Here is an 11,984-nt window from a genome sequence, read left to right on the forward strand (position 1 = left end):
TACGTTGAATTCACGGTGATATTTTATAATCCTAGCACTTAGGAGGCTGAAGCAGGAGGTTTGTCAGTCTTAGGCCACACTGGGGTATTAATGAGACTTGTCTCCAAATGACAATAACAAAATAGTAATAACAATGACCCAGATGATCTGGCTGAATCACTTGAAGAATTCTGCTATTCTAAGTCAGTATTTTGTCTTTCTTCGGCATTAATGCCCCTAAAGGAGACTGTCCCCCGTGCTTTCTTGCAAAGGAGCTACCAGTGGTCTGGTAGAGGAATGGTGGTCAGATCATGGGTTTCCCAGTGTTTGGTATGCATTCTTTCAGTCTCCTTGCTTTCAGAAAACACTGCTCTTGACCTCAGCTATACAAGACATTCCACGTTTTCAGACAATTAACCTTCAATATTCTACCAGGATTGGTGAGTTTCCCTCAGCCAGTACTATAATTGCAGAGGGGGTAAAGTTCTAATCTATTTTACAACAGCTTTCAGCTTACCATCTTCATTTTAACCCTATCTAATCACATCTATTTCCCGAGCCACCCAAAGCTATCAATTCTTGAAACGTTTATGCATGTGTTTGGTTTTTTCTTTTTGTATATTTATTTAATTTTTAGACAGGATGTCACTGTGTTGCCCAGACTGGACTCTTGTCCCAACTCAACCTTCCTAGTTGGTAGAATTATAGGTTTTTATCACTGTGCCAACTTTTAAAATTTGTGTGTGTGTCGTATGTGTGAGGATTGTATGTATGTGTGTGTGTGTACATACACACACATAGAGGCCAGAGGTCAATGTCACATGTCTTCCTCTAGTACTAGCTGTCTTACTTTTTGCAATAGGGTCTCTTGAGTTTAGAAATTATCAACTAGCTAGACTGGTTTGGGGTTCCACCTAGCTTTTTACATGGGTACCAGGAATTTAAAATCAAGTCCACATGTGTGTGCACACTTTTATCCACTGAGCCACCTCCCTAACCCACATATGACTTTTGAAGACTTTTAAAGAAAATTGAATGTCTTCTTGTTTGTTTTTTTTTTTTTTGCCCTAAGGCTTTGCTAGTGAGCTTTTTTTTTTTTTTTAGTGTGCTTTGTTCCTACTCATTCATTTCTTTTATATCTTCCAGAACTTTGTTGCTATTACTTTTTTTCTGAGTTCTTTCTGTCCTTGTTGGTTTCAGGCCTTTAGTTTTAGAGTGTAACATGGAGAGAATAACATTAGATAAATGTTCAGTCTTTAAACTGAGAGAAATTCAAGTCATAATGCAAGAGTTGCCTTCTTTCTGTGATATTTTTGTCACTTTTCAATTTGTATTAGGTGCTATACCTGAAGAACCTTAGTCCTCGGGTGAAAGAAAGGGACCTTATCTCATTATTCGCTCGCTTCCAGGAGAAAAAAGGACCTCCCATTCAGTTCCAAATGATGACTGGACGCATGAGAGGGCAGGCTTTCATCACCTTTCCCAGTAAGTAGCTTCATCTGGATAATCACTCCAATGCACTATCAGTTCGTGTGAGGCTAACATATTACCTTGCTGAGTTAGGTATAGCCTTGGCACGTGGAAGGGGGCCAGTAAGGAAAATACATTTCTAGTATTCCTAGATCCTCCTTGCTCTACTTACTTCCTCTTCTCTATCAATACTGCATAACCACCTTACCCCATGTCCTCTATTTCCCAACTTTTGACATTTCCTTTCTACCCTACCAATATTTATTTTCTTTATATTGATAGTGCTATTTCTACTCTATAACAGAATTATTCATAGTTAATATGTTGGCGTTGATATCAGAAGGCATATACTCATGTCCTATTCCTTTAGGACTAAGTGATTTTAAGCTAATTAATTAATTCATTACCAATTCATAATTATTGAAAGATGATACATTCTTCCAAATATCACTTGCATGTTAGTGCATGGCTTGTGTTCTAATCCAAGTGCAAGAATAATACAGTAGTTTTGATTTCAATAATAAGTTGGCCAGTATGTTTTTTATGGAAAGACACTAGATAGGAACTATTCCTTTCATTGCCCCTAACTTGACATTTTGACACTCGGCTAATTTTTATGTGGGCAAGTGATTTTACACATTAAAAATACTGATCTTCTTTCTGTTGCTTTCATATAACCTTGTACTATCTTTTCTGTCTCATTGAAGGTTTGTAGATCCTTTGTAGCATGGTTTTTAATCTTTTGAATTGAGAATTCCTATTAAATTTTTTAAAATTTCAAGAATTTTTTACAGAATATATATAACCTAATAATTGAAAAATTCATAATACAAAGGCTTTATATTATTTTGTGTACATGTTTGTATAGTGTATGTGTGTATATATGTTCTTGTGCTGTGTATAGGCATGTATGTAGAGGCCAGAAGCTAACCTATACGATCTTCCTCAGTTGCTGTTCCACCTTAATTTTCTCACTGAACTGAAAGCTCATTGATATGGCTAGACTGGCTGGCCAGTGAGCTACAAGGGACTACCTCCCGAGTTTTCGGGTTACTGATACATGCTTCCATACCTGGAGCTTTATATGGGTACCAGGGACCCAAACTGAAGTCCTCACACTTACATGGCAAGCATTTTGCTACCAGAGCCATGTTCCCAGTCCCAGTTTTGCACTTCTTAATTTGTGGCTATTTTACTAATCCTAACAGCTATAGTACACACTTGACAACTTGTGTGTATTGTCAGTATTGTCTGCTTATAATTCCACAGACTCTTGTCCAAAGTCTACCCCTCCTTATTTCTTTCATATAGTATCTGAGACCCATATGTTAAATATTACTGCTATGCATTATATATTCTCATACACAGATTTTCTGTATATCAACAAGAGAAGTTCATTATCCCAATAAGGAGTCCCACAACCACTTTCCCTCTAAAAGAAAAAAGTAACTAAGTATGTTCAACAATGTAATAACTTTTTATTTGTATAACAATTTTGAAAAATTTGTTTGCATATCTATAATCTTTTTAAGATAGAGCCATGTTTACAATTATGTTTAACTTATATTTCTTCAGTTCACTCCCTATATATCTTTATTTCTTCTATATATTTGAATCAAATATACATTTTGAAGGTCTTTTGTCATTATTATTATTACCCATTAATTTAATCTTGTTGACTTACACAAATTGGGACTTATAGGCATGACAAAAAATATCTAGCATCATGATTTTATAGCAAACCAACCTGAATTAAATTTGTAATAATAATTGAGTGATTAAGCTCTATATAATTTGATGCATTTTTCTTATTTTTTTCCAGATAAAGACATAGCATGGCAAGCATTGCATCAAATAAATGGATATAAACTTCATGGGAAAATATTGGTGATAGAGTTTGGAAAGAACAAACAGCAGCATTCAGCTGTCCAGGGTGCTTCCCTTCTAACATCTGCTACAGATAGCAGTGCAGAAATCAGTGGTAGCTAGAATACATATCAGCACACATACATACACATTTGGATATATGTATGTGTATAAACACACACTCATATCTTTCTTTTATCATAATCTAAAATCCAGGATATATATATACTTAGAAATTTGTTTTAAAAATGAAGAAGAAATATTAGAAAGACAGTAATTAGAACAGTGGCTTTCTGCATTTAAAGAGAATTGTTAGAAATATTTTCCATAATTAAGTTCTGTATAATCTAGAAAATGACAATATAAAATTGACACTATCCTGAGTATTAAAGATAATAATCATGCATTATATAGGGCAGAAAGTACCCTGAGCATTAAGATCATATGAAAACCTTTAATTCTCAGGATAATTTACATCATTGTTCCTGAAGATTCTGAAAATTCTTTAATATTTTTTGCAGTCTTCAATGTTTAGTCCTAGAGATAATACTTTTTCTGAGACTGTTTCCTATATACAAAGATTTGAAACTAATTCAGTGTTAAAATATTTATTTACTAGAACTCATTGTGTTTTGTCAGAACTTTGAAAGTTATAGTAGGTAGATTCATGAGTTGATCAACGTATTTAATATTTAATGATTGCTTACACTAAGTTTTCAGAGTCCTCGAAAAGATATATATATATATACACACACACACATATATATATATGTATACACACACACACGCACACACACACATACACACACACACACACACACACACACACACACACACATATATATATATATATATATATATATATAAAATACTGGCTTCTTTTAAGCCAAAATATTGGTAATCTCATGATACTTTTTGAATTCAAAACAATAGACATTAAACATGGAGTAACTGCCTAATACATATTAAACATTAGGTATATGAACTTTCAAGAGGGACTAAACTAGCAAAGAATACTAAAGGGATAGGAAAGAAAGTTCTATACTTTAGAAGAAAGGCATCCTGCCTCAAATCCCCTAGTGATTTGTTTCTAGTTGTTGAAGAATAGAAACACAATATGGTATAGACGAGGTAGTACCAGCTGTGGAGTCAGACCTGTGATCCTCAGAGTCACACATGTTTACCAACTTAATTTCAAAAGCTACTTAATCTGAGCCTCATTGATCTCATCTATACAGTAGAGTAATAGTGCTCCTTAGCTCACTGAGTAAGGGTTAAATGAGATTATACTATCCAAGGAGAGAAAAAAATGGAGGAAATGTAGGAAACTCCATTTAAGCATATCAAATAACATATAATAAGAATTCCATTTAAAAAGGGAGAAAGGTGCATAAATACTGCAAGACAGCCAGATGGTGGTGCCGCAAGCCTTTAATCCCAGCACTTGGGAGGCAGAGGCAGGTGGATCTCTGTGAGGTCTACAGAGTGAGTTGCAGGACAGCCAGGACTGTTACACATAAAAACCCTGTCTCAAAAAAAATACTGCAAGAGGACCATGGCTTAATGGGTAAAGGCATTCACCACCAAGCATGAAGCCCTGAGTTCAAACCCTAGGACCTGCATGAGAGAAGGAGAGAGACAGTTCCAGTAAGTTATCTCTGATTTCCAGAACTACGCTATGACAAGTGTGCTCCCACATACATATATACAAAATTACACATAGATATTTAAAAAAACTTCAGAAATAGCGGCTACAAATATTTCAAATTGAGTGAGAAAGATAGATATAACCATTTTAAAAGCCATGCAGTTACATTATAATAAAATACTGAAAATTCAAGAGACAGAGGAAATCATGAAAATAACCCAAGAAAACTGAAATATTATTTGTCATGGGTCTCTAGATTACCAACTAACTTCTTATCAGACATGGGTATTTCTGATAAGTAGCGCATTCTTGTATTTACAGCTATTCAGGAAGCCGAGGCGGGGGGATCAGTTGAGCCCTGATTGAAAACCAGCCTGTGTAACGAAGTGAAATCCTGTTTCAAAAATGAAAACCAAGAAAAAGTGACATAGTTAAGATCTCAGAAACAGTGGAGGTGGAGGTGAAAGGTAAAATACCTCCCACATAATTTTTAAAAGCTGGAGAATTTGTTGCCGGAAGATCACACAAGACATGCAAGAGGACCGTTGTCAAGCTGAAAAGCAAGTAACCTTAGAGAAAAATTTAAATCTATACATAAAAAAGACAGACATGATTGTGTGACTATAAAAGATAATCTTGAATACTTTTTTCTTTATCCGTTAACTAATTTATTTACTTATTTTTGGGTTTTGGAGACAGCATTTCTCTGTGTCCTGGAACTTGCTGTATAAACCAGACTGGCTTCAAACCCAGAGGTCTACCTGCCTCTGCCTCCCAAGTGCTAAGATTTTGTTAACTAGTGTTTAAAAGTTGTATTAAGTTGTATATAGTTGCATTGTATCTCCTAAAACAAAAAAGTCAATATATTTGCCAGTAACAGACGAAGAAGATCAGAAATAATGCTTATTTTATTAAAAAATAGCAGAAATCTATAGGAACAAATAAAACAAAGGAGTAAAAATGGCTAATTTTATAAAACGGTAAACAATTCAGCATCTTGAAAACTACCATCATTGTTTTAAGTGATAACTTTAATGTATTGCTAAGCCTGTAACATTTAGAAATAGTCTGTGTAGCTAGCGTGCCCCAAATTCAGAGGAAAAGGGAACAAAAATACCTATTAGAGATAAAGATCTGTATTTTTTGTTAAAACGGTCAATGGTTTAAGATGTAAAAGTTTTAATTACATATTTTCATAACAACAGAGACTGAACATAACCTGAAACAAGGCAGAAAGTAAAGAATGGAGAAACTGACAAGTCTCTGGAAAGCTGGAATACTCAGTGTTTCCTTTCTACTGAAAGTAGTGCTACCCAAGTGCTAAACAAAGAGGTAGAATACTCCAGCACTGTGAGCTGAATAGATCTGAAAAGCAGCTATAGAACATTCTACCCTACAACACTAGAAGATAGATCATTATCCCTTGCATATGAATGTCTTCAGGCTAGATCATGAGCTAAACCACAAAACAGGCCTTAAAAAATACAGATAGACTGAAGTGATGTAAAGCATGTCCTCTGACCACCTGGAAAGAGGTTAGAAATCAGTAACAAGAAATTGGGAAATTCTCAAATGTGGAAATTAGGCACACTTAAGTAGAAAGTAGGTCAATAAAGAAACACAAAAGGAGGGCTAGAGAAATGGCTCTGTGGTAAGAGTGCTTGCCTGCTGTTATTAGAGGCCTGCGTTTGAGTCTCAGTACCCACATCAGGTGGCTCATAGCCAACTTTGTCTATGTAGGACATGTTTAGAGATAAGCCTATTTAAAGAGAAAAGAGATCATATAGCAGTAATTCAGTTTATATCTTAAGCCATAGGAAAAGAATATTAAACTATACCCAAAACAAACAAAAAAGCATGCAAGATAAATGAGAGAATAGAATGCAATTAAGAAAAGGCAATTAATCTAAGCAAGAAACTGGCAAACCTTTTGCTAGATATCACAGGAAAAGGTAGACTAATTATTAGAACGAGAAAGGAGGGGGTAGTGCTACTGACCTTTGGGAAATAGAAGGTATATGATGGAATAGTGTTATACTAGTGTGTCGATAAGTTGTCCTACCCAAAATGAACAAATTTCTAGAAAGAGAAGTGCCAACAACAAAATAAAGGAGGTCAGAATAGGCATAATAACTAATAAGAGAGATACCCTCAAAGAAAGTCCAGAGTTAAATTGCATTTTATTTGCGTTCTACTAAATGTTTAATGAAACAGTAGTCCAATTTTTTCACAAGCTGTTTTTGTGGTTTTTTTTAAGGGAACTCTTCTGAGATACACTACTACAACATGGAAGAACCCTGAGAATATGTTCAGTGAAAGAAGCCAGTTACTGCTGATGGAAAATTGTAGCAATCCATGTAGATGTAGATGTAGATGAAGTATCCAGAATTGGTCACATGCACGCGCACACAAACACACAGAGTGATAAAGGGTAGGTAGGGATAACTAGGGGTGGATGGGAATTCTTTGCAAGTAGATGAAAATGTTCATAAATTTCATTAATACTTGTATAGTGATGAATATACCAAGTGGGTGAATTTTGTGGCATATGAATCTCAGTGAAACTCACAAAAATGGGAACTCGGACATTATCCAAATGTCCATCTGTCAACACGAATGACTTATGGCGCATCCATTTAGTGGGATACTATGAAGCCATTAAAACAGTGGACTCGATCTATGAATATATTGTGACTTGTACTTATATCCAAGTTTTTATATTAAGTTATAAACTGAGATGTATGTATGTATGTATGTATGAGATGTATGTATAGTAAGGATACATTTTTAAGCAAGTAGTTCATGTGTATAGTTTGTAGAGATAATTTCCAAATAAATGTAGGAAAGAAATAAGGAATGTGTATAACAAGCTGTAAACCTTCTGAAGTGGGACTGTACATGCTGAAAAGACACCTTCACCTTGTGCTGTGGTTTGGAGTGGTTTTTACCTTTTTCAATATTTTTTAAATTAAAATAATTTTTAAATATTCTTAAAAAAAAACTTGGCTTCCAGAACATTTGTCAGACCTACTCTGAGGATTTCTGACTTCACTCAGGACAAACTTCTATTCATTTGCTATATTGCTCACATGATTAACGCTCCAATTTTTGATAGCGTTTAAGGGATGAGAAGTGAAGGACCCTGGTTGCAGCTTCTTGCACAGTTACCCAGGGATGTACTTCTCAGCCAGGATTTCCAGAAGGGACTCCTTCGTCTTAGGTGGAAAACCTTACCTCCTCCTTACTAGACCTACAGACCACATAAAAACGGAGAAAACTAAAATCGAGGATACCTTTCAACTGGTGCAGAGATACAGAAACTGGTGTATCCAGATGACGAAATTCTACTCAGCAATAAAAACTAAGGAACCATATATGCAACAACTTGGATAAATCTTAAATGTATTTTGCTAAGTAGAAGAAGCCAGACTCAAATGGCTGCTTACTGTTTTATTTCATTTGTGTGTTTTCTGGAAAAGGTGAAGCAATAAGGCAGAAAAACCAGGAGATACCAAGTGTTGGCACAAGGGATTTTTTTTAGTAGTGGGAACTTTATGTTGTTTATAGTTAAAAAATGTGTATGTGTTTGTTAAACTCAGAATTATACACCAAAAGAATGAATTTTAATGTGTGATTTTTTTAAAAATAAAAGTAATTTTAATGAAACAAAGATCTGCAAAGACAATCATTTCCATTAACTAGTGTAAGCATTGTGTGATCTCTGATTGCTACAGAAAACCCAAAGTCACTTTATTTCTCTTTTGTTTCTATTAGGTGAGCCGAAGCCACTAAATCCAAATCTCTTTATTACTTACTTTTCTATTGCTGTGATAGACACCATAGCCAAGGTAATTTATAGAAGGAAGGATCTATTTGGGTCTTACAGTTCCAGAGAGGAGTCTATCTCCGTTATGGCAGGAAGCATGGCAGCAGGCCACAGCAGAAGGCATAGCACTGAAACAGTAGCTGAAAGCTCACATACTGATTCGCAGACAGGAAGCAAAGAGGCACACTGGGAATGCTGCGAGTCTTTTGAAACCTCAAAGCCTATTCCTAGTGCAGCAATCTTCCAATAAGGCCACACTTTCTAATCCTTCCCTAATAGGTTCACCAACTAGGGATCAAGTATTCAAACATATGAGCCTATGGGGCCAATCTCATTCAAACTACCACAACCTCTATAGCTGGAGATACAACTCATTAGTATTACACTTGTTTAGCATGCATGAGGCCCTAGATTCAACCCCCAGTACTACCTAAAATTGAAAATGTAAAAATCTGACCCAGGTAGAGTAGTGTATGCACTCAGGACCAAACAATAGGAAGCTTGCTGACAAAGACTAAGCTGAGCTATGCAGTGAGTTCCAAGCCAGCCTATGCTACAAGTAAGAACTTTTTTTTTAAAAAAAAATCTGTATATGTATATATAATTTTGCCATTAAAAAGCTAAGAAATCTACTTGTTGCTCCAAGAGCTAATATCCTTCACATACAATATTGATTTTAATAAGAGTCACTGAATAGTACCAAATGTTTGGTCTACTAGATTTTGATTTTGTTTTTCTCCTATATTCCCTGCAGCATTGCCACATAGTACCAAAATTAATGTGTGCCTCCATACTTTGTGGGCTGGTGCCTCTTTGGCACCACTCTTTGTACCCTCTGGAGCCAGTTTAGAAGATAAGGCTTACTTAAACATGAGTACTGCGAGGAGCTGCTAGCTGAGGTAAATGAATAGTTGGTGTAATGCAGACACCCTGGACAAAGGATCAGACCACATCCCTGCTGTGATACGGGCAGAATGGAGTAGAGCAGTGGTTCTCAACCTTCCTAATGCTGCAACACTTTAATAACAATTCTTCATGTTGTGGTGACCCCCAACCATAAAGTTATTTTGTTGCTACTTCATAACTAATTTTGCTATTGTCATGAATCGGAATACAAATATCTCATATGCAGGATAGCTGATATGGGACCCCCAATGGGGTCACAACCCACAGGTTGAGAATCGCTGGAGTAGACTGTCAGGAGGGTTCATCACACTATTCAGAAAAGGATACCGTTTAAATGTATGTGTCTTGTATTTCCAGGCTTTTCCATCTCATATTTTTGGACCTTGTTGACTGCTGATAACTGTTACCATGAAAACAAACTACTGAGAAGGGAGAGCAACTGCATTAAGGCAAGCCTTTTGTTTCCATAACAACAAATACCTGAGATAAACAGTTTAAAGAAAGATTTATAGACACATTTTGGATGCGTGTGTATAGTAAATAAATATGCCGATTCGAGTGTCCACAACATACAGATTTATAATATCTACATAGAGGCATCTTTTTGGATGTGTAAACCTATGTGTCACGGCACTCATGGAGTGGCAAAAGGATAACCTTCCAGTGTTGGGCCTTATCTTTCCCTCTTGTTTCAGACAGGGTCTCTTTGCCACAGCATTAGTTAGGCTAGGTGGTCTGTGCACTTCAGGTTGTCCTGTCTCTGCCTCTCATATTCTTTTAGGGAGATACCTGTGCTACTGCACCCTTAGATTCTAGGGGTCCTGGTCGAGGTTATCAAGCTTGCAGGACAAGCACTTCTCATCTGCCCAGTTCTATAAAAGTGTCTTCACTCACCTGACAACAGAATTCCTAGAGAAACTTTATAAGCAATTGGGGTAAGTCAGGTTTTCACAATGCTTGATGAAAAACATTAGAAACAAGAATAGTCACCAAAGCTATCTTTTGGAAATGAAGAAGAGATAAGACATTTTCAAACAAAAACTGAAAAAGTATGCCCACCACACCTGTTCTACAAAAGCTTCAAACTGAGAGATACTAATGGGTAAGAAGAAAACATTGGAAGGTATAAAAAACTCTGATAGGAGTGAATATCAAATCCAGAATGCTCTAATATTATGAGCACAATGCATAAAGCAATCAATTTTAGGATGAATCAAAAGCAAATGAATTAAAATAATTATAATACTTTATTTAAAAATAAAGATGTAAAATCTTTACATATCAATGAATATTTACATATCAATTTAAAATGTGGTAAAGAGTGCAGTGTTCATTATAGTTCACAAGATCTAAGAGATGAGATCAAGTGAGGTATATGCTAATTGATGGATAAGGAAAATATAGTAAAAGCTGATGAGATGGCTCAATGGATAAAGCACTTGCTGTACTTGACTTTAATTCCTAGGACCCATGACAAAAGAAGTGACCCCCACAAGTTGTCTCTACACAAATTGTAGCACACATGTGCTCCCCATAAAAATTTTATATGCCAAAATATGCTATCTCATTTCTTTCCTAATGCTGTGATAAAACACCATAACACCATGACTAAGGGAACTTTTAAAGGAAGCTTTTAGGCTAGAGAAGTAGCTAAGTGTTTAGAAGCACTGGCTGCTCTTCCACAAGCCCTGGGTTCAATTCCCAGCACTTCCACAGTGGTTCACAACCATCTGTAACTCTAGTTCCAGGAAATCTGATGCCTTCTGGCCACCTTGGACAACAATCACACATGTGATGCAGAAACATCCATGCAGGTGAAGCACTCATACACACAAAATGATAATAAAAGGATCTTTAAAATTCAGCATTAAATTTGGCTTATAGCTGCAGAGGGTTAGCATCCATGACAGAACAGAGGCATGGAGACAAGAACAGTTGAGAGCTCACATCTTGCTCCTCAAATAGGAGGCAGAAAGGAGGCACACTGGGAATGGTGCAAGTCTCTGGAAACCTCAAAGCTCTCCCTGAGTGACATACCTCTTCCAACAATCCTGTCCAAACATTTCCACCATCCTGGGACCAAATATTGCAATGTATGAGCTCGTAGGGGCCATGTCCATTCAAGTTACCACATATGCAATAAAATATTAATAACATGGAAATAATAAATTTCTGTTATTTGTGGCAACATATATGGAAGACATTAAGTCATTCAAAGAAAAACAAAATACTTTGCTTTTCTCATTCATATGTGGAAGAGGGAGAGTAGAATAGCAGCCATTAGAGGCT

The 11,984-nt window shown here is 36.0% G+C and overlaps 1 protein-coding gene across 8 annotated transcripts in view; it reads left to right on the forward strand.

The window, feature by feature from the left end:
• The window catches only part of Rbm41 (RNA binding motif protein 41), a 47,989-nt gene extending 37,726 nt beyond the window's left edge, over window positions 1-10,263 (forward strand). For 2 of the 8 annotated variants that reach the window (XM_087903089.1, XM_048428483.3), the window contains 3 exons: window positions 1,317-1,464; window positions 3,272-5,523; window positions 7,221-8,633. In XM_087903089.1, the coding sequence (XP_087759215.1) occupies window positions 1,317-1,464; window positions 3,272-3,438 (315 nt within the window). In that variant the 3' untranslated portion in view covers window positions 3,439-5,523; window positions 7,221-8,633. Of the gene's footprint in view, window positions 1-1,316; window positions 1,465-3,271; window positions 5,524-7,220; window positions 8,634-8,737; window positions 8,812-9,543; window positions 9,689-10,052 lie in introns of those variants that run through there. The other 6 variants (XM_087903090.1, XM_087903091.1, XM_087903092.1 and 3 more) reach the window with 6 other exon arrangements.
• Window positions 10,264-11,984: the final 1,721 nt, after the last annotated feature.

The sequence above is a fragment of the Myodes glareolus genome, chromosome X (assembly GCF_982192425.1).
Source record: "Myodes glareolus chromosome X, mMyoGla1.1, whole genome shotgun sequence".
NCBI classification, from domain to species: Eukaryota; Metazoa; Chordata; class Mammalia; order Rodentia; family Cricetidae; genus Myodes; species Myodes glareolus.